We start from the raw sequence: 26,864 nt of genomic DNA, 5'->3' as shown, positions 1-26,864 counted from the left end.
ACTGTGCTGGCTCTACGGCTGCTGTAATGTAGGTTAATACGAGTGCACAGCCTGACCAACTGCTCCACATCAGCAGTTTGACATTATTTACAGGAACTTCAACATCAGATTCATTCTACCCAGTGCCACAGAAAGGAACAGAACAACACCTCAGCTCAGATACTCTGTCGCTCTTCTCATTTACACACTTGTGGAAAGTCTCAGTCTTTTTCGAAAACAGATTTGGATCATCTCTAAACAGTTGAACACTGTAAATGAGGTTCTTCTTTCCACAGTGTTCTCTTTACTGACACACTGGAGTCTCCAGGTTTGTGCCTGCATTTGTTACGCTTTCTTTCCTGAATCACATTTTCTAAAATAACACGCATACAGCTTTAAACAACACTTCAACACAGCAGCCATCAGGTCTGAAACTGAAGCTGTGTGTTCTCACACACAACAGGAACAAGAAAGGAGGCAACATTTTCACACGGGCTCTATCAGACCTCAGTTACCGGGACACTTGCCAGGTTTAACGTCTACTTCAACTGGGTGAGATATTTTCACCAGTGTAGAGCTGTAGTCACAAGCTCGCCGTCTGTAACTGGTCACCAGCAAGAAACTCTTACATCAGCAGCCTCTAGAGATTCAGAAGTGATGTGGGTGGCAGTGGGTGGAACCTGTGAAAAACACCCCAGTGTGAGCTTGCCCATACCTAACAGTAACTTTTTCTCTCAAACTAACTGACACCACATCAGAAGGCTGTGTTTTTTTCAAAACTTTGCAGGAGTTTGCGTATCGCAGTTAAAATTCCAACATGACTTATCAAACCAAAAGGTGAACTTATTTGTGTTGGGGTAGTTTGCAACCTTTGAGTGTCAACACATCAGATTTGTTCAATTTCAATTTGTTTTGTTCAGTACTGAGTGAATGAATACTAGCTTTGATGTTTTTATATTTATTTATGCTAGAAAGGTTAGCAGGTGAAGTGCACGCCACACATTGTATTAGATCGAACAAATACAGAGATCACACTGCTCACACTGTGACCAATGCACTGGTTGAAGAGCAGTACATCAGAGTTTCTATGAGTGAATCAGAATCAGAATCAGAAAGGGTTTTATTGCCAAATGTTGAGCAGGTTTACAACATTAGGAAATTGCTGCGGTACTTAGTGCAAACATAATGTTATACAACTCTTAAATAGACATAAAAATAAGAATTAAAAGTGCTAAGAGGATAGATATGTACATGAGTGCAGGTGGTGATCAGTGCCAAACATGGAATGATGCAGTGAACACAGTGTAGGGTCATGTGTTAGTGGTGGGAACAGTCATATGGTTATTGTTCATGAGTCCAACAGCAGAGGGGAAGAAACTGTTCTTGTGGCGAGAGGTTCTGGAATACAGCATGTATGTAAACAAAGCTACAGTGCATATGAGAAAATGGCTTATGGCTACAAAGGTTTGCCCGTCCACATATATTTCATCTGAATAATGAATGATGAATAATAATGAATAAAGAAAAGACATTTTCTTGGCCGTTGAGGAAATCCAAGTTCCTGATCTGACAGAAAGCCCTTTTTGCACCCTAACACAGACAGGGTCACACAATATTTGCTGTCTGCACAGTTACAGTTAAACAAATCAGTGATTCTGTACAAACCACATCTCAATGCAGAGCTAAACCAACTCTGTTTTTACCCTGCGATCATTTCTGTGCTTACATAGAGTAAAAGCTCGATTCCAAAAAAGGTTGGGATTCTGTGTAAGATGTAAATAAAAACAGGATTCAGCTGTTTGGCAAATCTCACACAGCCACATTTTATCAACAAAGAAACAGAAAACAATCAAATGAAAAAAGTTTAGTATTTTGCAAAAGCTCTTAACTCAGTTTGAATTTGATGGCAGAAAACTGTCTCAAAATAGTTGGAGTGGGGGCACCAACAGTGCTACTGAAAAAAAATAACTGGAAGCTCATTCAGTTCACTGGCAGGAACATGACTGGGTATAAAAAGACCATTTTAGAGAGGCCAGATGGGCAAGGTTTCACCAATCAAGCCACATCTACAAGTATTTCCCATGATACTGATGCTTGAGTTTGACTTTAGAGTGTGACGCTTGGACTGGGTGTAAAATGGATTTCAGTCCTTAACATTTCAATTTCATGTACTGCAAAAACAATTACGCAGTAGATGAAATTAAAAATCAGCAAATTTCAATGCACTTTGAGTGCCTGCACCTAAAAACACTCATAGTATAAAGTCAGACTTTTGGCTGGCTTCAATAAATATACCAAAGATTTTCTCTCCATTTGGGAGTCACCACATCAGATCATCCACCACAATCTGACCCTCAGACCTTAAAACCAACTCCCCACATGTTGGAATTTCCCCTTTTATTCATATAGTGATCACACACACACGTACGTATGTATGTATGCATGTATACATACATACACACACACACACACACACACACACACACACACACACACACACACACACACACACACATATATATATATATATATATAAAAAAAAAACACCCAGCACGCCCCTGCGGGCGGTTTATCCTTCAAGCTCGGGTCCTCTACCAGAGGCCTGGGAGCTTGAGGGTCCTGCAGTATCTTAGCTGTTCCCAGGACTGCGCTCTTCTGGACAGAGATGTCCGATGTTGTTCCTGGGATCTGCTGGAGCCACTCGCCTAGCTTGGGAGTCACCGCACCTAGTGCTCCGATTACCACGGGGACCACCGTTACCTTCACCCTCCACATCCTCTCGAGCTCTTCTCTGAGCCCTTGGTATTTCTCCAGCTTCTCGTGTTCCTTCTTCCTGATATTGCTGTCATTCGGAACCGCTACATCGATCACTACGGCCGTCTTCTTCTGTTTGTCTACCACCACTATGTCCGGTTGGTTAGCCACCACCATTTTGTCCGTCTGTATCTGGAAGTCCCACAGGATCTTAGCTCGGTCATTCTCCACCACCCTTGGGGGCGTCTCCCATTTTGACCCCGGGACTTCCAGGTTATACTCGGCACAGATGTTCCTGTACACTATGCCGGCCACTTGGTTATGGCGCTCCTGCCTGCTAGCATCTTGCACCCTGCTGTTATGTGCTGGATTGTCTCTGGGGCATCTTTACACAGCCTGCACCTGGGGTCTTGCCTGGTGTGATAGACCCCAGCCTCTATGGATCTTGTACTCAGAGCTTGTTCTTGTGCTGCCATGATTAGTGCCTCTGTGCTGTCTTTCAGTCCAGCTTTGTCCAGCCACTGGTAGGATTTCTGGGTATCAGCCACCTCCTCTATCTGCCGGTGGTACATACCGTGCAGGGGCCTGTCCTTCCATGATGGTTCCTCGCCTTCCTCCTCTTTCTTGGGTTTCTGCTGCCTGAGGTATTCACTGAGCACGCTGTCAGTTGGGGCCGTCTTCGTGATGTATTCGTGGATGTTTCTTGTCTCATCCTGGACTGTGGTGCTGACACTCACCAGTCCCGGCCCCCTTCCTTCCGCTTAGCGTACAGCCTCAGGGTGCTGGACTTGGGGTGAAACCCTCCATGCATGGTAAGGAGCTTTCTTGTCTTTATGTCAGTGGCTTCTATCTCCTCCCTTGGCCAGCCTATTACCCCAGCAGGGTACCTGATCACGGGCAGGGCGAGGTGTTGATGGCCCGGATCTTGTTCTTACCGTTCAGCTGACTCCTCAGGACTTGCCTGACCCGCTGCAGGTACTTGGTGGTTGCAGCTTTCCTAGCGGCCTCTTCATGGTTCCCATTCGCCTGCGGGATCCCCAGGTACTTGTAACTGTCCTCTATGTCTGCAATGTTGCCTTCTGGTAGTTCAATCCCCTCAGTTCTGACTACCTTCCCTCCTCCCTATACATACATATACATACATACATATACATATATATATATATATATATATATATATATATATATATATATATGTATATATATATATATATATATATATATATATATATATATATATATATATATATATATATATATATATATATATATGTATATGTATATATATATATATATATATATATATATATATATATATATATATATATATATATATATATATATATATATATATATATATATATATATATATATATATATATATATATATATATATATATATATATATATATATATATATATATATATATATATATATATATATATATATACACACACACACACACACACATATATATATATATATGTGTGTGTGTGTGTGTGTGTGTATTTTGATCGTCTGCACGGACAAAGTGCTCATTAATGAAACTGACACTGTCTGCTGTCATGATCAATAACTCAATTCTGAATGAGGCTCTCTGTTTTGAAGTGCATGTGTCTGCCAGTCAGCGATGACAGTGCACAAAAGTGTGGAGCTCTGTAAGGTTTAGCTGGGTTAGTGTGACGTAATTGTACAGAAAACATGTTAATAGCCGTCATTGTGCAGTTTTTGCACAATGACGGCCCTGACCACAAGTCACCATTCAGGAAAACCACACAAAGAGCCAACTGTGAGCAGACGAGCTCACGATCTATAAATTCCTCGTAACAAGGGAATTGCTGGGCCAACTGATCTTGTTGCTGAAGTTACTGTTTATCAAATTAAAAACATATTTTAGATCATTCTAACGTAATTCTCTACATCTTTTAGGCTTGCCAGCAACAAACACAAAGTCGGCGTCATTCCTTCAATCGCAGACTCTAATATTGTTGCTTTTTCTGATGGTCGTTTGTGTCAACAACAGGAATCTTCTTTATTCCTTGTGTAATACCGAGTTTCAACCTGATCTCCCTCAGAACCCACAGAAGACACAGCACTGACCCACCACGGAGTGACTCGGGTACAATCTGGTCACTGAGCCGAAAGCTTACGGTCTGTTCCATATGAAACTTGTCTATTTTCCTCATGTTTGGTACCCACTGTCACAGAGCTCTGACAAGAAAGAGTTCACAGGATTGTACCAAATATCACACACATTTGCAGCTTTATCTGGTTTAATTAAACAGGGGAAATGGGCACAGGAGGACATTCAGCTTTAAGATGATTTTGTTTGCTTTCAGACTGAATGCTGTATTTCTGTAGCATCAGTAACAACGCTGCTTGACACACAAAATCCAGCTCATTTGGGCTTCTTATATGTATAATCTGTTTTGTCCCTTTGAATCTTTTAATGCAGCCATGTTAAGATGTATTACCAACATACATAAAACGGGCAAACCAAGAAGTGGAGGGAGACCTCTACCAGGAAAGGCACATATCTCTGTCTCTTTCCAGATGCAGGAGGAAATTTTAAATTCAAAATAACCACAGCCTCTTTGAGGAAGGGGTTGGATTCTACAGCAACAAGGGTCAAAATCAAAAAAGTGTTTATGGACAGAAGTCATTCTCATGCTTTCCTATTTTAGAATGACCAGGAGGTCCAGTTTATTTAATAATCAAATTCAAAACTTGTACATAGAGCTTGACAAATTTAAGGTAATTGTAATCGGAAGGTTGCCGGTTCGAGCCCCGGCTCGGACAGTCTCGGTCGTTGTGTCCTTGGGCAAGACACTTCACCCGTTGCCTACTGGTGGTGGTCAGAGGGCCCGGTGGCGCCAGTGTCCGGCAGCCTCGCCTCTGTCACTGCGCCCCAGGGTGGCTGTGGCTACAACGTAGCTGCCATCACCAGTGTGTGAATGTGTGTGTGAATGGGTGAATGACTGGATATGTAAAGCGCTTTGGGGTCCTTAGGGACTAGAAAGCGCTATATAAATACAGGCCATTTACCATATTAGACCACCACCCAGTGTAAGGTTTATGCCACAGCTGCCCTAAATTAACAGTAATGGTAATTACCTAAATTGATTTTTACAGTTGAAACCAGATATTTACATACACTTCAGAAAAATAATAATGATAATAATTTTTTTTTCTTTACTGTCAAATGTAATTCTTTTGTTTTAGATGAATAAATATTAACATATTTGTTGTATTTGTGAAATGTCAGAGTAAAGACAGAGAACATTGTTATGTATTTTATTATTACTTTCACCAAAGTCAGAAGTATGCATACACTAAGTTTATTAACTCCAGATGATTCCATAGAGGAAAAGGGGGAACACCATCCTGACTGTGAAGCACGGGGGTGGCAGCATCCTGTTGTGGAGCTGTTTTGCTGCAGAAGGGACTGGTGCACTTCACAAAATACATCATCAGCCAGGAAGTTGAAGGAAGCTTGGGTGCAAATGTGTCTTCCAAATGGACAGTGATCCCAAGCATACCTCCAAATTAGTTACAAAGTGTCTTAAGGACGACAAAGTCAAGGTGCTGAAGTGGCCATCACAAAGAAAATTTGTGTGCAGCACAAATTCTGCAGCACAGAAGGCCTACAAACCTGACCCAGTTATACCAGTTCTGTCGAGAGGAGCGGGCCAAGATCCCAGCAAACTGTTGTAGAAAGCTTGTGGAAGGATAAGTGAAACAGTTTTGGGGCAATTCTCCCAAATACAAAGGAAAGTAATAAAAAAATACATTTTTCTCTCTCTTTATTCTGACATGTCACAAAGACAAAAAATTAAGTGAATATTTATGGATCTGAAACAAAAGAAGTTTACTCTGATTTGATGTTTGACGGTAAAGAAAAAAAGTTTGTGTTTTTTCTGAAGTTTATGTAAATATCTGGTTTCAACTGTATGTTTCTGTAATGGTTAATCCACCAGGATGCACAAGCTCTTTAATCAAAATTATATTTTTTAAGGCTAAAAAAACTTATCATGAATTTTAATTTACTATTTACAAAAAGCAGAAAATAATTAATGACATCATCATTATTATTTTTTTTAACCACATTAAATTTATTTACTTTAATTAATGAACAAAAAAAATAGTTTCAGTGGCTAAAAGTGATAATAATGAAGTCCAGTGTGCTGGCTCACATTTGCATTTAAAAAGGTGAACTCTGTAACTTTTAGGTTTAAATAAACAGCATTAAGCAAGAGAGGAAACATTATAAACAAACCCGCTCTTTGGATGGAGCGGTGTGGTATTAAACATATGAATGGCTAAAAACACAGAAGCACATTCATTCTTAATAATGAAAGTATCAGTGGATGGATTAGGTGTTTTTCATACTAGCTGCTTATTTTTCTGCATTGGTCTCATATTTCAAGCACACTGTTAAAAAGGTAAGACTGCAGCTAGAAACCCAACTCCACAGCCAGCAGGATTATGTTGTAGAGATTACTCCAGGTGTACCAAGTGTAGCCCGTCTGTCTGTAAACAAAGATTATTTTAGACCCGCATGGCTGACAGAATAACAGACAGCAGAGAGCAGCCAGTGTCCGGAGGTGAACAGAGGAAAGACTTGAGCTCAATGTTTGCTGAGCTGATCTCTGCTACAGTTACAGTTAATACACCCAGCATGTTACTACAGTTTAGGGCAGGGCTCCCCAATCCCAGTCCGCGAGGGCCGGTGTCCCTGCAGGTTTTAGATGTGTCCTTGATCCATCACAGCTGATTTAAATGGATAAATTACCTTCTCAACAAGTTCTCCAGAGGCCTGGTAATGAACTAATCATGTGATTCAGGTGTGTTGACCCAGGGTGAGATCTAAAACCTGCAGGGACACCGGCCCTTGCGGACTGGGATTGGGAACCCCTGGTTTAGGGTTTGAACTCAAAATAACGAGCCACAATATGGACAATATGGAGTACGAAAGACCGTTTTTTTCAGCATTCCACCACAATCTGTGCAGAACATCAAAGTTAGCACAAAATGCTCTTTCTTAAGACCAGAATCCAAGCTCAACCTGTCTGTGCATGTCCTGAAACACGATGAGCTATGTTACCTTGTGCAAGTTCCCTTTGGAGTCTCCCAGGAAGGCAATGGTATGTCCCACTCTGCTGCTGACAGCCACAGCAGTAAGACGGGCAGAAGGGCTGTCTAATATGGTTTCTACTTCCACAGGAATCCGGCTGGCCATGGGGCTGGGGGTGTGGTCGGAGCCGCAGGGGTAGGCATCCAGGGTATTCTAACAGTGGGGGAACAGGAGAGAAAAATCAGTTTGCAGTACAACGTGTTACGTTCAAGCAAAACAAATAAAGAAAAAAATTAAATGTAAACTCCTCAGCTAGTGTTGTGCACAAGGAAGCCCTCGAGTGAGTTGTTATTAAGCCAGTAGCCAAAAATATAACAGCAGTGTTCCTACTGCAGTTACTAAAATCACAGCAGGAATTGTGAAAGGGCTGGGGCTTGGGAACAAACAAACTGGGAATCAACAACTACTACAACACAATATTTGCTTTTTCTCCACAGTGTAGCTCTGGCTAGAGTCCTCGCTCTGGCTGCAGGGCAGTTGTTTTTTGTTCCAGGCCATTTATTTTTCCACAAGAATGTTACATCGGGGTCATTGCTTCATCACTGGTTGTCCTAACGATAGGAAATAGAGGGGATCTCTTTTTTTTTCTTTTTTTTTTCCTCTTTTCTTTTTCTTTTTTCTCTCTTTATCTTTCTTCTCTTTTCTCTTCTTTTTTCGTCTCTCCTCTTTTCTTTCCTCTGTGTCCTATAACCTAAGGTGTCTGATTGTCATTTCATCTTTCCAGTTCCTACCCACTCTTTTCCTGTGACCAAAATGCTTTTGAATGGTTTATAAATGCCTTCCTGTATTGCTGATATTACAGTGCTCCTGTCATATTCTTTGGATCTGACTATTTCTAATACTTTTAACTTCAGCTGTGCTTAATGGTATCTGTAGATCGAGTGATTGTAATGTCAATGAATGTTTAACTGAAGCTATTTTTACACACGGGGCAAATAAAGGAATGGGACACAGCTGGGGAAACTTAATGCAGACATGCATAAGTACCAAAATAAAACAGGAACTAACTAACAAATACAAGGTTAGACCCACACCTACACAGAACAACTTCACACTAATGGAAACACTTGGGAAGACTGGAAAACTTGTGCAAGATATTCAAACACTAAAAGCATGAAAATAAAACAGCTCTAAATATTCACAAAATCCAAAAACTCTAATAAGAAACAAAATCAGAAAAAAACAACTGTGCAAAAAAGAAAAAAAAGAAAAAAAAAAAAAAAAAAAAAAAAAAAAAAAAAAAAGGAAATAGAGGGGATGAACCTGAGAGCTCGGCCTGTCGAGCGCTACTTGTTTTGATGGGCTGCGTGTTGTTGGCTGGTGTGGTGTTATGAATAGATTCCTTTTTTGGCTTTATCCTAAGAGAAGCTCAGTAAAAACATGTTTTCAGATGTAACCACTGCACACAACTTTGAGCCTGACTGTGAACATGTCACTGACCATATGGGGAGGTTCACAGAGGACTGATTAAGCTAATTAAGGGCCTGCTTTGTCCACATCGTGAGAACCGAGGCATTAGGGGAAAACAAACAAAGAACACGGCTAAGAATAGAGTTCTAAAGTTATGACACCCAGTCTAGGAACATGGCCTGGATGCTTGCACGCGGGCATGCGACCTGCTGGTTTGGCTGATAGGAGTCTGCATACTGATGAGTGGTGTGCACACTAGATCATCCGGACTTTTAGCCATAAATTATATGGACAGTACAACCACAAGAGAGTAACCATAAGGTCAAAAGATCACTTGAAGTGCATTCCAGCCACTAATGTCAGGCATGAGTCACAAATCCTGATCAGCATTAAAAAAAAAGCAGCTTCCAGTGGTTCAGAGCTGGTGTGAGTCTGTCACTGCTACAGATGGAGCATTGTGGCAAACAATGAGCGGGGATGAAGGATGATTTGTGTGCCAGATTTGACATCCTCATCATATTACGTCTCTTTTCAGCTCCAGATGCCTCCCTACTGTTCGCCCATAACCATCTGCTTTGCTATGATTTACCTGGACTCAAAAACACATTTCTCTGTCACACTATGTGCCTGTATCCCTTAATCTTGTTCTCCCTCTCTTGTCTTTCTTTATCCCTCTTTGTCAGGCCTTGTTAAACACTACCAACTCCACCCCACTAAGTACAGCTAATGCCTCAATCGATCCTCCCTGACCAGTAATTGTATTAAACTGCACCACCTGCTATATATTCTCCCCTCAAGACAATCGTCTGTGTGCGGCTGCACAGGTTTCTCATCTACTGCAAATGAGAGAACGATAACAGAGGGACGTCAAGCACTCTGTCCAAATTCAGTGTTTACAGGGATGCATGCAAAAAGTCAGCTGGATTTAAGAGGTCTAATTCGATACCTGATCTACAGCATTACATCCGTCTCTTAGAAAGAAATTACATTCAATTTCAATTCCTCTCTTGTATAGAAGTCACTCTCTTGGAAGAGGACGGCTGTGCACAGATTCAGATGCACCAACATTAGCTTTCACTCAGGAGAGTCATCACTAGAGTAAAACAACATGTTCTTCTGCAAACAGAATGATGAAAACAAGGTGTATGATGGTGCACCGCGTATTAGCTTCCACAGTTAATGGTTTACTGCATTCACTTTCAGTCTGTGTGAACATTTCCATCCACAGGAAAGAAAATAGTCCAGGGAGAAAGAATGTCTTCATAACCACAAATTACATTTTTACACAATATAATGGAAGACTATCATTATTCTTGTAGGCAGTAATTTTTCCTTTTAGCAACACCCTCTCAGACACAAACCTACAATTACAGTGACGCGGGAGCGGAGCTCTGTCACTGCCGTCCTGTTCAGAACGTTGACCACTGAGCAGCTTCACAGAAGACACTCACTTTCTAATGCAAGTTTCACAATATCTGCACAACAAGGGATAATGCTAAGACTTCAGTTTACAAGCAACGTACGAGCAGAAATAGCAAGTGTTTCACCCTAATTTTGTTTCTTAAATAAAATCATACAACATTAAGTAGCTGAACAAAAACCAGCTGATTCAACAGGTGAGCTCACCTCTGGTAGATTGGCACAGTTGGATTTGACTTCATATTCAATGTAGGCTGCCTCCACTCCTGCTTCTTTACCCATCTGTGTATAGCAAAAGTCTCTGGTGGAGTTGATCCTGCAGTCTACATCTTCAAGGTTAAACATGCAAAGAGCCGACTCCTCACTGGGCCGAGTTGAAGAAGCCAAACGAGTGGAGAAAACACACACTAGAGTCTCTGAACCCCGGCCCCCTACGTCATCTTTGGACACGCCCAGCTGGACAGCTTGCAAGAGGTTGTAAATTTTACCCGTCCTTGAACGACATGTCAGCGGTACTTCCACATAGGAGTAATAGGCCTGATCATCCAAACACACGCGAGAGATGTAGGTACGGTACTCACGCGATGGCGACTTTAGGTCCCTTCTGTAGAAAAGGAAGTACACGTGCTGACGGTGGGCGAATGAGGCAACAAAATTATGATCGTACTCTGAGAGGCGGCCAGCCACGGCCAACTTGGCAGTCTCCTCATAGGAAAAGATGGGATCCTGGGCAAGGTTTCGCGTGGAAATAGGCGGATGGCTGCTGGTGTAACCCCGACCCACAAACAAAACAGGCTGCTTGTCAGGATGAGAGCGAACCACAAGCCCAACAGTACTAACATTAGGGTGATTAGCCGCTACGTACTGAGTATCCACCGGCCTCTCTGTGGAGAAAAGTACTTGATCCACAGAATCCAGGCTACGCTTCTGGCAAATTCCTTGGTTGACACTCCCGCAGGTTATAAGTTCCATAGAGTAAGGATTGACCAACAAGAGCTTGTTGTGATTGCTAGTTTCTCGGGCCTGAGGACAGTTGGTCTCAGTTACAGGTGGTAAGCAATCCCGGCTATCTGTGACTGGGCCTGTGTCATCCTGTAGTTCAGGTTGGAGGAAGCGATCCAATTGGAACAGGCGATTTCGGGCCCCGACGTAGACCCGACCCACATCAGGGTCAGGATGCAGGGCCAGGTGCTCAAACAGAGTGTCATTTTGGATAAACGTAGGATAAAAATTGGATGGGAATGAGTCTGATCCTTGGACAGTGCCAATAGGAAATAAAATGAAGGGACAGCCAGTGGCCAGCAGCAGGAGAGAAAGCAGCGTTTTGACTGCTGACAATGAAAGACGCACCATCCCCAGAGGCATGGCGGCAGAGCTGAGGGAAAGAACAAAACACAGGATGTCAAAGAATTTTCCAGACACAGAAGTTATATCATGGATTCACACATAACAGAACTTACTTTAGAAACCATCCACCCATCTATTTTTAATGTCTTTTTGACAACACAATTATGATTTGAAACTCAAGACCTTGCTGAGCTTTAACGTTAGAGTGGTATATATGCATATTAATCATGACCAATGTTTTAAATATTGAGGTGAGTATATGAACAAGTAATCCTTCTCTAAACACTTCTACTCGAGTCTATATGATGTCAATAAAAGGGAATATCTGGCTATGCTCTAGTTGTCCTTCATTTGCAAGGGACAAAAAAAAAAAAAAAAAAAAAAAAAAAAAAAAAAAAAAAAAAAAAAAAAAAAGTTATCTCAACATAACAGTGCAAAACATCTTTTTTAGGCAGATGAGCTCAAAGACTCAAGACCAACATAGATAAAGATAATTTTGAATTGTGAATCATGCAAAGCTACTGCAGTGGAGCCCAATTATAAAACATCTCATGATGAGCTCTCTCAAGACCTTTGCAACCTTATTCTTATAAAACATACTGACAGGATTTGTTACAAAAGAATTTCTAAACTGCTGAAGGTACCAGTGAGCATTGTTGGGGCCATAATCCAGAAAAGCCGGCCATGACCAGGTGCTCCCCGTAACATTTCAGACAGAAGAGTGAAAAGAATTACCAGAACAGTCATCCAGTACGTTCTTCCCCTGTGTCATTTCTCACTATTACACATAACTTAATTTATGGACATCTATGGTTTGATTTCTTTGCATATGTGGATTGGACGTTACCAACATCTGGGAAGAATTTTTTGTCCTTGAGAAATATATTTACTTATTCTTGTATATTATGGCTGCTGTGACAGTTACAGTATAACACAATGTTAGCAAAGTGTAATGGGAGGCAGAGCCTTCAGTTTTCAGGCCCCTCTTCTGTGGAACCAACTTCCAGTTTGGATTCAGGAGACAGACACTATCTCTACTTTCAAGATTAGGCTTCAAACTTTCCTTTTTGCTAAAGCATATAGTTAGGGCTGGACCAGGTGACCCTGAATCCTCCCTTAGTTATGCTGCAATAGACGTAGGCTGCCGGGGATTCCCATGATGCATTGAGTTTTTCCTTTCCAGTCACCTTTCTCACTCACTATGTGTTAATAGACCTCTCTGCATTGAATCATACTTCTTATTAGTCTCTGTCTCTCTTCCACAGCATGTCTTTATCCTGTCTTCCTTCTCTCACCCCAACCGGTCGCAGCAGATGGCCCCGCCTCCCTGAGCCTGGTTCTGCTGGAGGTTTCTTCCTGTTAAAGGGTTTTTCCTTCCCACTGTCGCCAAAGTGCTTGCTCATAGGGGGTCATATGATTGTTGGGTTTTTCTCTGTATGTATTATTGTAGGGTCTACCTTACAATATAAAGCGCTTTGAGGCGACTGTTGTTGTGATTTGGCGCTGTAGAAATAAAACTGAATTGAACTGAAATTAGCAGAGTGATGAACCAATCAGCACCGTCTCCCACCAAGAACTTTCTTGGTTCAAACCCAAAGTGGGCCCTTTTTGTGGAGAGTTCCCTCTCTGCCTACGCTGGTTTCCTACAGGTCTGTTAGGTTACATATATGTTAGGCCAACTGGTAACTATCTGACGTCCGTTTTCAGTTTAAACTGCTTAAAGTATGAATGTATGCTTAAATGTGGCTTGTTTCTGAAGTGCTTTAAATGGTCAATAAGTCTAAAAAAAATTATTTTTTTTAAGTATTAAGTTCCAGTCCATAACTAGCAAATGCAAGACTACTTCTTTCTCTTCCTAATGGGGTCATTGACTCCTTTTATTTTCAAGGAATTGTGTTATTAACGTTGAAATGACACAGCCAAGAGAAATTATAGATATGCTGTAGTCGAAACAAGCAAAGCTTGCTGTCTTGTATCACCTGTGTGATCAAGAAGGAGGAGCAGTGATCAACATCAGTTTTGTCCACTAATATCATTTAACTTTTGTCTCAAAATGACGGAGGCAGGACATGAAATGAAACAACGGAAAAACAAAACAAAACAAACGAACACAAAAGATGGCTTCAGAGTACATAGAGTAGATAAAATCTAGTGCTACTTCTTGCATATTTCTCATATTAGACAACGATAACACAAGTAAATACAAAATGCAGTTTTTAAATTATGATTTTATTTATTAGGGAAAGAAAGCTACTCAAACCTACCTGACCCTGTGAGGAAAAGTAACTGCCTCCTAAATCTAATAATTCTTGTGCCACCCTTGGCGCCAAAACTTTCAAGAATTTGTGATCATTTGCAATGAGTCTTTCACATCTTTGGAACAAGTCTGACCCCCTTTAAACTGCAGGATTGTTTTAACTCTGCTCCACTGGAGGGCTTGAGAGCATCAACAGCCTGTCTGAGGTCATGCGAACACATTTCAAACAGATTTCAGTCTGGACTATGCCAGTTCACAGCCGTTCAGAGGAGCCCTGCTACTGGTCTTCCTATTGTCCTGGTGCATAATTAAGTGATCCTTAGCTTAAGGGCACAAACTCATGGCCGGGCATTTTCCTTCAGGATTTTCTGGTGGAGAGTAGAATTCATGGTTGCAATCACACCAAGTCATCCAGGTTCTGAAGCAGCAAAGCAGCCCCAGACCATCAAACTAACAGCCCCCCCATTTGACTGCTGATATGATGTTTTTATGGAATGCTTCTGTCTTGTCAGGCCACAGAATAGTTCCCAAAATAATTCCGAAAACTTGGGGATCATTAAGATATTTTTGGAAAATATGAGATGAGACTTTGTGTGTCTTGGACCTTGGATCTCTCCCACGAATGCCATTTTTGCGCAGTCACTTTCTTGCATTCATGATTGTTGAATCATGGACTGAGGAGTTGTTTAGATGCTGTTCTAGATTCTTTTGTGACTTCTAGAGGAGTCCTCAATGTGCTCTTGGAGTAATTTTTTTAGGCTTAGCCACTACTGGCAAGATCCACTATATCCACTCGCCAGAGTCCCAAAGCCTGAGATATGGGTCTGTAAACATCTGTAGACTGACAGGTGTCGTTGACTTTTTTCTCAGTTGTGGCATGATGTGTAGTTTTTTGTAATTTTAAGCCTGCTTCACTTTGTCAAACAGGTTCTATTTAAATGGTTTCTTGATTCAACAGGTCTGGCAGTAATCCTGTCTGAGTGTGGCCAGTAAAACTGACGTTCAACAACATGTGGCTCACTGCAGTCAGTTCCCTTTTTCACACAGGTCGAGGTAGGTTTGGACCTTTTTCGCTTAATAAATGAATTGGATTTTGAATTTACTCGTGTTGTCTAATATTACCATCTTATTGATTATCTAAATCATGCAAGTGTGACTAGGGCTGGGCCATATCATACCGTTCACGGTAATGCCAGTAAAATGTTGGACAATGATAAGAAAATGAAATATCGCGATAGAATATGGGTAAAACATGCATGTGCAGTGCCTTTGTTTTCAGACGCACATGGCGGAAAAAGCATGGCGGCAACGGAGAATGAGAAGGGCGAAAGGGGATCGTTGAATGAAACAGAATTGGTTTGTTAAAATGGTGCAACTTCAGTGGTGTGGAACTGGTTTAGCCTTCGTCCGTCAGATACACACCAAAGCACATTCAAGCGGGCCGTCGTTACTACAGTATTTTTCGGAAAATACGGCACACTTAAAATCAATCCTTTGATTTTCTGGAAAATTGACAGTGCTCCTTATAATCTGGTGCGCCTTATGTATGAATTCTGGTTGTGTTTACTGACCTCGAACAGATTTTATGTACACGGTGCTCGAAAATCTGTCAAAAAAATGTTTTATTGCGACTTTGCTAAGCTACGAAGCCGCACCGCTTGATGGATTGTCGGAGCATTACGGCTACCGTAGGCAGGAGCCTCGCGGAGTGATACGTACTGTGCTTCAACATAATATTACCGTATTGTGTGTGTATAACCTTTTTTTAAGTTTTGTGGATATTATACATGGTTATGCTGAGGATATGTCGGCCAGTTTCCACTGGAAATGCCTTTTGGTTAAACTGTCAGTGAGGAATTTGCACTGCTAAATTTTTATAAAACTTTAATGCACATAAAAAAAAAAAAACAGCTGCTTGTTTAAGTGAAAATACATTGATGGGGTTTTTTGCACTAATAAAGTTGTGGAGTTGTAAAGTATTTTGTCTCATGTCAGTTATGTCGTCAGTTATATCGTTATCGCAAATTTTCAAATATATATTGTGAAAAAAATTTTTGGCCATATTGCCCTGCTCTAAGTGTGACATTTATTGTCAGTTCAGGATGGATCGACTTAAAACTACACTGAGCATGTTTTTACCAGTGTTTTAAAAGTTCTTGGGCACTCCAGCCTTAGAATCCTCTGAAGAACCATTGTCCAGTTTATACAGTTCACTGTATATGTGACAAGACTACACATGTAATTGTATTAGTCTAGTTAGTAGTCCTAACTACTAATTCTAACCTATATTAAATGCTGCTGTATGTAAGCCTTGTTTGTATGGAAGCCTGTTCATTCCACCATGTAAGGGCAACTCATAAAACTCACTGTTACATAAGAAGACACTGTCTATTTTTGGAATTTATGACCACCCCATTAAGTTTGATTATTTCAAACAGAAGGACTACTAGAAATAAACCATAGGACACATCAGCTTCTCACCATTTGTTTCCAGTGGCGTTTTATAGAGGCATGTCACCTCTTGACCTCCCAGCAGCTTGGGTTTAAAAATACCTAGTTCTGGATACAACCTGCAACACAAAGCAAACAGAAGATATATCATTATTCTCTATTCTTAGAGAAGCACAGCGATGACACATCTAAAGGATATTAATGCAGGACAATGAAGCATGTGTGTTTGCCTCTAGGGCTCCAGCACCTAGTATTTTTGAGTATCACCACAGTCCAAAGAATGCTGTGGGAAGCTCATTTTCATTGAAATTCCAGTCAGAAGCGTATCTGACAGACTACATCCGTTTTTGTGTGTTTAAAATAAAAACAAAATCAGAAAAAAACAAAATAAAAACCTTGCAGTAGGGGCCAAGTCAAGTGATGCCAGTCCAAGAGCGGTTTTCAGTGTCACACTTTCCCAGTACACAATCCTCTCTTATTGCTAGGATACAAGGTACAAAACCTTCAGAGTCCCTGCCAGAAAAACAAGTTGGTAGGAGGTAAACCAGGACTGCATGGACTGTTTATACACCACAAACTCTCATTTCTACCTCAAGTCTACAGCGTTTACTCAGTTATAATTGTTAAATGACATTAAAAGCCCAACTTTCTTCTTCATACAGTATATGGCAGTTCAATACCTCTCCTCCTCCACAGCCTGCCAGCACTCCACTACTGGCACAGATTTCTCTCTTACGAGTTCAGGCTTATCCAAAAGGGAGATTGGGAAAAAGACACTATTCATTCCACTGAAGAAGCTGAACTTCATCCAGTACACACACACACACACACACACACACACACACACACACACACACACACACACACACACGTGCACACACACACGTGCACACACACATACACACACACACCTCTTAGTGAGGACCCTCATTGACATAATGGTTTCCCTAGCCCCTTACCCTAGCCATTAAAAATGAATGCCTAACCCTAACCCTAAACCTAATTGTAACCCTGACACTAAAACCACATTTTGAGCCTCAAAAATGCCTTTAAATGCCTTCAAAAATGTGAGGACCGGGTTGTGTGTCCTCACAAGTGACTGCTGGTTCTCACAAGTATAGTAGAATGCAGATTTCGGTCCTCACAAAGATATGTAGACAAGCACGCACACACACCCCTTTTCCCCTGGCAGATTAAGAGCATTAGAAAGCTTGCTTTGTTGGTGGAAATCTCCTATATATGGGAATGAGGGTAAAGGTCTTCTAAGAGGCCAAGCACAGAAAAAAAAAAAAAAAATACTGTAGCACTATTATTATCATTATTATTACTACTACTGTTACTGTTACTATTAATAATAATGATAATAATATCATCATCATCGATACTTTATACCACACATAATATACACATTTTACCAAATGTCAATTCTTATCCAAATGTTTCTGTGTTTTTCCATCCAACAACATGCATCTTCCTGCACAGCCAATGAGGTCAAGCACGCAGATTCATTTGGTGACTGAGCTGGGAATGATCACATATAAACCTAAACACAGGCTCCTTTGACCCCTGAGGGTGGGGGAAGCTAGTGTTATTTATAAAGCTGCAGCTCTCTGGTGTAAAAGTTCCCTGTGAGGATTATACTTTGGAAGCAGTTACGAGCCTAACAGAGCAGAGGCAGACATGACTGGCACATTCATTTATAAAAGAATTACTCCAAAAAATATAGAGTGGCTTTCTTTTTCCAAGATTACCAAGTTAAACTAACATTACTGTAACAGCGTTAGAATTAAGGGATGTGTTCTCTAACCCTTTGACTTTGCAGGCCCCCAACCCAGTCAGGTCCCCAGTCAGCAATGTACTATTTTCCCAAAGCTGCAAAACAAAAAACCAAAAGCACACTAAACTGGACCGCTGTGACACTTACAGAAATGTAGAAAAGGTTTCCCATCCCTCCATCAAATAATCCAATCAGACTCAACTTCAAAGTTTCAGACACCTGAGAACTAGAAAATGGACTCCTGATTCAATTCCCCTACATTTGGACTCTGAGTGGAAGCCTTCTGACTTCAGCATGCCTTGGGTATCCGCCAGATGTAAGAGCGAAGAAATATGTGCCTGTAATTGCTTTTATCTAAATGTTCTTTTATGTAATGGACTCCAGTCTTGTTCTAGCACTTTCTGCAGAAACTGTCCCTCACTCAGACCTTGAATATACAATAGCAATAAAATATGCACTTTTCCAGCAGTTATGAAAGATGCAGGCTCAGTGCACCCAAAGACATTTGGAAATACAATAAAGCTACAAAAATACACTTTTTTTTTTAGCTTTACACCCAGAATATACACTAATACAATGACCCCATCATTAAAGCCTCGCTACACTGGAACTAAGACCAGTAGTCAATGGCTATCTTACTAGTGGCTAAATAAAAGTGCTTTGAGTGCTCAGGAAGACCAGAAAAGTGCAATTTAAGAACCAGTCCATTCACCATTTAGAAAGTGCACTCGCTACCAACAAGTAGTCCCAGTACTTCCTGTCTACTGTACAAAACTATTAACAAAAACAAAAGAAACCCCAACATAAAACACACATTTAGTGCCAAATACCAAAGCAGACTTTGTGGAGAAGAGCCCAGTTATGGCTTTTATGACGGATTTCCCCAAACAGTCTAAAACTGAAGGCATTTCCTGTATGTTATGTTTTTGTTATATTTTAGTTTTACTAAAAACTTCTTCCATGCTTAGTTTTTAAGTTTTATTTCAGTTCACTATAGTAGTTTGGTTCATATGCAAATTTTCTCAGTAGACTGTACTGGAGTGTAGTAGTGTTGAACCATTTCAGTGTCAGTGGGGATCCATAAATCCCAAATGGCTGCAAACAAGCAGCTTCCCACAGAGCTAAGAGGCCATGACTACACTGAATATGATGAGCTTCCAAAGACAGCGCAAGCAAAAAGGGACAGATTTAGTGTAAATGTGCAAAAAAATAAATAAATAGTAAGGTAAATGTACTAATATATTATTAGGGTCATGGATAGTTGTGGGTGCTGAAGCAGATGGATGGGACCAGCAGGACAGATTCCCTGTAGCACAAACCACGCCTGCCAGACTCCACAGCACCACAGAGCATTAAACTGAGCCATCATCTGCTTCACCGAGTCCATCTTTTCATTCATTCTCAACTCAGTTATCCTATATTCTGAAGGAGACAGATGAGAGCAACAGCAGAGCAGGGCACAGAGTATATCTGAAGTGAAAAAGCTGGCATAGGGCTACAGAAGGACAATCGTAAAATTGCGAGGAAGGGGGTGAGGAAAAGAAGAAGGGGATACAACGAGAGAAAAAAAGACCAGAAACAAGTGCAGACAAGCCTCAGTGCTCACTGAGAACTGATGGAATGTGACTAATGATAATAAGCCAGAGAAAGAATGAGAGGGGAGTGAAGCTAAAGGAGGATGAGGTGACCATTAATTACAGCGACTATCCATAATGACCCATTCATTCACAGAACAAGGGGGAGGGAAATAAAGCAAGTTTCTAATTAGTGACATGATTTGGAGAATAAACACACAAACAAGCAGGAGCACAAACACATGCCTATAATGAGCGCTTCTTCCTACTACACTTAAAACAAACAAAAAAACCCCAAAACACTCACTCCAAAAATGTGCACGCACACAGAAAACTCAGCAAGGCCTTGAGTTAGCAAACCATCTGTTATCACTGCCTCTACATCAACAAACAGCATTTACAAAGGATGCTTTAAAGTAACAAACTCATTTACATCGTGACCACATAAAGGCCACTTTGATCTTAAGTGGGCGGGACTGCGTGTCAAGTTTGATTACACATTTACACTGCATCTCAGATTATACAACACAACCTTTGGGTTAATCCATAGAAAATGTCTCTTGTGAGACCCGTTACCTGCTGTAAACCATTTCTCAATTAAATCATTTCATTTACTTGTTTGTTGAAGTGTGAAAAACCACAGCAGTTCTTTGTTTTGTTTTCTTTCTTTTGAAAATTGAAAGAAAACAAAACGAAGTATTTTCACACATTTTAAAGTCTCAATTTATGCCATCCTTCGCATTTTCTAAAAGCAGCCCGGTGGGTCAGATTGTAGTGTTTGCCGTGCCGATTCTGGCCCCTAGCCTTATGTTTCACACCCCTGCTTTGAAATCTGTGAGAGCTGACACACACTGGCTGTCCAACATCCTCCTCTTCTTTGTTTCACTAGGTCACCAGTGTTACTGCTTTGTTACACGAGTGGTATAAACAAGATTAATACACTGTTGCCTCACAGCAAGAAGGTCCAGTGTTCTAATCCACCATCCGGGGAGTTTGCATGTTCTCCCTGTGTCTGTGTGGGATCTCTACGGGTACCCCAGCTTCCTCCCATGACCCAAAGACATGTAGTTAGCAGGGTTACATTGATGGTGATTTTAATTTGTCCATGAGTGTGGACAAACCCTGTGACAGGCTGGTGACCTGTCCAGGGTGTACCCCACCTCTTCCCCTACGGCAGCTGGGACAGGCTCCAGCTCCCTCGCAACCCTGAATTACTTAAGTGGAAGAGGATGGATGAACAGAGCTAGTATATATTTATTTATGTTTGGGGTTTTTTTAAACCACAAGTAGGCCCGATCATGAAACTTCCTTTGTCCAGCATTGCAAGCAGTATGATTGTTAAAGCTAACATTCACTTCACAGTGAGTGCAGCTGTTGGACACCATTCCTCATCTTGGAATGGATATGCAATCGTGGAAGAGTTTGACGTGAAAAACAGCACAGAATCACCTGTTTTGCATAATAAAGTGGAACAAAACTAGGATTTATACAAACACAAGAAATACATCGACTTGGAACTTTAAATGGTTAATCAATAATCAAATCTGAGAAGCTGCTGCTCACCTCTGCAGTCTTCTTTTGTTTCCAATATACATTATAGAGTATATACCATATACCATTGGGGTATGAGCTGGACCGATCAAAGTGGCAGAACATTAAGTTTACATTTGAATTTAAAAGAAATGGACCCTGAAGTTCCTGCAGCTGCCAAATCTCTGCGTTTCCTTCAGGAAGGATTGGTAAATAAACTCGTTACTCGCAGTACTCTTTACTCTACCTCTACTCTACTCTTTCCTTGGATGTGTCTTGTTGAATGTATATTGAGATAACAATGCAAATAAGAAATTTAGCCATTTGATGAACCAGTTTCATGTTCTGCACTCTTGGTAATAATGACACACATGCGCTTCAAAGCAAAGCTCAAATATCCAAGAGAAGGAGCTTTTTTTTTTTTTTAAACCCTCCATTAATATGCAAATTTATGCAGAAATTTGCTCCAAAGTCTAATTACATCACATGCTCCAATGGATTACCTGAGGTGAGGTGCCAACAACATGCCTACAGTCACAGAACACAATATGTTTACCTAATGCCATAAACAGTCTTTCCTGAACTTCTATTTCACATAATGGATTTCCAAGTAGTTATTTATAGAGAAACCCTCAATAATTGCCACCCATCTTAAGGAACGTATTTTAACTCAGGTGATGAACTTCATGGAGGGCAGGAATGAAAAGGGAAATGAGGAGGAGGGAAATCGTTGGCCCGTGCTCTCTTCTGGAAGGAAACATCTTTCCAGAAATGAAGACATAAAAGTTCTTAGGTTTCTGGGTCAGGACTATTTAAGGGATGAAGTTCCTCAGTGCCATAACAGTGAGCTTTTCTGGACACGTTTCAGTTGTCAGACAAGGGCAGTCACTTCTCACTGCCTCGGTACAGGAAGTTCCCATGGCTGTTAAACTTTATGACCCTGAGGAAATCACTTTAGGGCGACAGAGGATGAGCCTGGCACAGGAAAGGATCGGGTCTCATGGATCACCTCTGTGTTTGGGTGGGCCTCAATGACTTTGACCAAGCACATGGACATGTGTTCCTGTTTCCTCACGATAAATCAGCATCTCTGTATGTCAGACACAAAATGTTTGTTCTCAGGTTTTTCACTTTGGCAGAACTAAAGATGCGTACGCTATCTTGGGCTCACCATCTATTAAGTATCTTCTTCCAAAAAATACAACTTAAAGATCTAAACATCTATTAGGCTCTGCCTTCTGTTAGTTAGCATCCCGTTGAGTTAACAGACAACAAAATAATTTGAAAGTTCAATAACAAAAACATCTCCAAAACTCTCCTTACTGCAGTTATATTGACTGTTTTTCATTAGTTTTTCATCATTAAAAAGGTCTTTCCTGAAGAGAGTGAGGGAAATCACCCACAAGTAGTGAGCAACAACTCCGTCACACAGCTTAAAGTCATGTCAGTATGACAAAGTGCCCGACTGTGGTGGAATTAAATGTTAAATGAGAGCAAGTAGCGAGCCATGAGGGCTATCATAAACAAACAGCCATAGCTGCCAGACAGGAAGCTATAAAAGAGGGTCGGTTTATCTGGATCGTATCTGGATCAGATGCAGCAGACAGGTGCGGCTGGCAGTAGACACACCACAGAGTATCTATGGCGCTGCAAGGCCACTACTTCTGAATGCAATCCAAGCTATTATGTTTCAGAGTAAGTCATATCTTATGCCTTCCACTCAGTTCTTATTGTGGTGTGGGAGTGTTATCATCTACAATAAACTAAAGCCTAGAGACACATAAAAAGTTCAGAGGCATGACGTATGATCTGCCACAGAGGAGAAAATGCACTGTGAATACAACCTTGATAATGTTCCATCTGTTTGTGTACATCCTCATACCGATGCTCATTCACAAACAGTGTATACTCATAAATATTTGCATATGAAAAAAAATATGTGCAGGTAAAAGTTTCATGCACAAGTTTGATTCAGTGTTTTCTTAGCTGAATTTATACTGCCCCCCCCCCCCCAAAAAAACCCCCAAAAAACAAATAAAGATATAAAGATATTAAATTACATTTACAAACATAAAATACCAACTAAAAGCGATATTCAGCACCTCTGGTATTTCAGCCTGAGCGTCACCTTCTTTATCTTTTTAGGCTACGTGCACACTAGCCCGGATATATTTGTTTTCGTCTGAAAACGCTACACGTCCACACTAGCGTTTTCAGTCGTTTTCACGGAGTTGTGCGTCCACACTGAAACGGCTGAAAACACTTACGTTCCTGTACTGCGCATGCGTGAAGCGCAAGACGATTTGACCTGCCTCATTTCTGTCTGCCATTTATTTACTTTCCGGCAAAATGTTGAGGAAAAGCACAGAGTTTTTTAAATGGACTAACAATGAGGTGGAGTTATTGCTGCGAGTAACACAAAAGTACAAAGTTGCAAAAGCGAGTGAGAATTAAAGAATTTGAAGAAAAGCTATCTGGAGCATGCACAGACTGTTGTTAATCTTTAATAGGGCTGTCAAAATTGAGAGCAAACAAAACTGCTGTATAATGCCCTCCACTATCTTAGTTTAATTGGTCACATGACTAAAATGTGTCATCGTTTTCCAAAAGTCTCCATTTTTGCTGTCCACACTGCGATGTGAAAGCACCATTTTCAAATGTATGCGTTTTCGGGAGCATTTTGAGCGAAAACGCTGTTTCAGTGTGGACGGGAGGCCAAAACAGAGAAAACGATGCGTTTTCAAACGAAAACACATTAGTGTGGACGTAGCCTTAAACTCTTCCAAAGTTTTTTCACTACTGTGACAAAACTCTGGAAAAGTCCTTTCTTTTGTGACATCATTGACTTCAGTCAGGCTGTGCAGGCTTCTCTCTTACAATATTGTCACCATTTCACCTTCAGGTAAAAATGTTTCCTTGTTCACAGAAACTGGGGCATGGCAGTATTTAGAATTATTGTTATTCAAAGACAATTGAACAGTGTTATGAACAATACTGGCAACTGCACACATTTCATGAACCAAGCAGTAATTTTGCATGCCCTTCCTATGTTAGGGAATGAGATCAAATGTTCTTTGTACAATTCCCAATTTTTCCCACACAATGCCTAAGTTATTTAAGCTCATTTTTTAAAAGTTTAATTTATTTCCTGTCTGAAAGAACAGCATAATTTTTCATCAGTTTACTACAAACAATCTTCTTAATCTTACTTTGAAAGTTCTGTTGATACTAGTCAGCAAACTGCTAGCAGAAGGCCAAACCAACCAGAACCAGTTCATGTGCCACTAAACTCACTGAGGCTGCAGAACAGAACAAGAACTACCAAACTGCCAGCAGCAGTCCTGAAAGGTCAAGATACAGCCTGAAGACTCACTGAGGAGGCGGCATCACAAAGCATATATCCAATCGAAGTACCATTGAGGGCTGGTCTGGACAATGTGATTAAAGGACAAACTGTTGTCTTACATTTGCATGGCATTATTGTTAAAATATTAAAGTAGCTTTCTGAACTGTTTACAAGCACTCTGTGTGTGTGTGTGTGTGTGTGTGTGGGTGTGTGGGTGTGTGTTCTCTGCATCACACTGGGTTAGGTAAAGCATAAAGAGGAAAGTGTGTGTGTTTACACAGTGGATGCCAGCTTTCCAGTGGGAGACTCCACCCCACAAGGGCAGAGACACACAACATCATGCCACTATTACCATGGAAACACACTGACCCTGAGTTTTGAACGCTGTGTTTAACTCCTCCAGAGTCTGAGTTAAGATACACAGACCAGGTCAGACTGTGATTAGACAGAAGCAGAGCCATCATTTCATAGGTCTCGAAAAGCGCTATATAAATGCAATCCATTATTAACAGTAAAATTCTGGGTAAAGGCCCAGAACTCCGTTCTGGAATAAAAATCATTCATATTGTTGGAGTCAATACTACTTCTGTTCCACCAGGAGCCCCAATGGGCAGGGCAGCACCTATTCAGAGAGAAAACCTTCAGTGAATCAAGTTTGTTCTATCCCAACAGCTCTGGCCCTGCTCACAGGAGACTGTGGGATAGTTAGACATACAATTGTGTGTCTGCAGGCTTTGTTGGGCCCAGTGGGTTTCTGAGCCGTCAGTCGAATTGTGCCAACAAGCTGTGTGTTTTTAGAGGCCTTGGGACTAGTTGGAGATAGCTTTGCTGCCCTTCACTATTTTCTAATGGCAGAAGTGGATTACACAAATCGTATTTTAATCACTTTTTACACTTGTATCATACAGCTGCAGACACCTGGACAAGTCATTTTCCTGTTACACTCTTTCCTACTACTCAAGTGTGCTGCGAGTCCACCGGAAGGACACATGCAGAGTGGGTTTATTGCAGTGTAGTGTCTCAGGCTAGTCAATGTCCTACAAAAAAATGTCAGTGTTTGCAGAGGTCTACAGAGAGCCTCATGGTCCCATTTGACTCGGGCAGGTCAATGCATAGAGGTTCTCACTAGAGGAGCCCAATACTAACAACACTTTGATGCAATACAACATCCAAAGGAGAAAACAACATTTTTTCCTTTCACATTCAGATTGTAAATCTATTTCCAGTCTGAATACAGTCATATTAAAAAAAACAAAACAAAAAGCACTATCACAGCCCTCGATTCAATAGTCTGTGGAGCCATCTTCTGCAGCAGTAACTTAAATCATTTACATGACCATCAGTCTCCAACACTGTTGTGCTGTGATTTTGGCCCACACTTATTTCTATCCTTTTAATGTTCAGTTCATTGAGGTTTGCAAACATCTGTTTATGCACAGCAATACCATCAGCATTTCAAATCAAATTTAGGTCTGGACAGGGCCACTGCTGTAGATTAATTCAATTCAATTTTATTTATATAGCGCCAAATCACAACAAAAGTCGCCTCAAGGCGCTTTATATTGTACAGTAGATAGCACAATAATAAATACAGAGAAAAACCCAACAATCATATGACCCCTATGAGCAAGCACTTTGGCGACAGTGGGAAGGAAAAACTCCCTTTAACAGGAAGAAACCTCCGGCAGAACCAGGCTCAGGGAGGCGGCCATCTGCTGCGACGGTTGGGGTGAAGAAGGAAAACAGGATAAAGACATGCTGTGGAAGAGAGACAGAGATTAATAACAGATATGATTCGATGCAGAGAGGTCTATTAGCACATAGTGAGTGAGAAAGGTGACTGGAAGGAAAAACTCAATGCATCATGGGAATCCCGGCAGCCCAC

General features: G+C 41.0%; 1 protein-coding gene across 2 annotated transcripts in view; it reads right to left on the bottom strand.

Annotated features, from left to right (window-relative positions):
* Window positions 1-26,864, bottom strand: part of plxnb1b (plexin b1b) — a 119,686-nt gene that overhangs the window by 26,346 nt on the left and 66,476 nt on the right. Inside the window, exons 1-4 of one of the 2 annotated variants that reach the window (XM_039611830.1) lie at window positions 17,148-17,256; window positions 16,783-16,871; window positions 10,905-12,072; window positions 7,839-8,021 (exon numbers count right to left, since the gene is read on the bottom strand). In XM_039611830.1, the coding sequence (XP_039467764.1) occupies window positions 7,839-8,021; window positions 10,905-12,062 (1,341 nt within the window). In that variant the 5' untranslated portion in view covers window positions 12,063-12,072; window positions 16,783-16,871; window positions 17,148-17,256. Of the gene's footprint in view, window positions 1-7,838; window positions 8,022-10,904; window positions 12,073-16,782; window positions 16,872-17,147; window positions 17,257-26,864 lie in introns of those variants that run through there. The other variant, XM_039611829.1, reaches the window with a different exon arrangement.

Source organism: Oreochromis aureus, linkage group 5 (assembly GCF_013358895.1).
Source record: "Oreochromis aureus strain Israel breed Guangdong linkage group 5, ZZ_aureus, whole genome shotgun sequence".
Taxonomy (NCBI): Eukaryota; Metazoa; Chordata; class Actinopteri; order Cichliformes; family Cichlidae; genus Oreochromis; species Oreochromis aureus.
The sequence above is the reverse complement of the archived record's forward strand: the minus strand, read 5'-3'. Positions and strand labels throughout refer to the sequence as shown.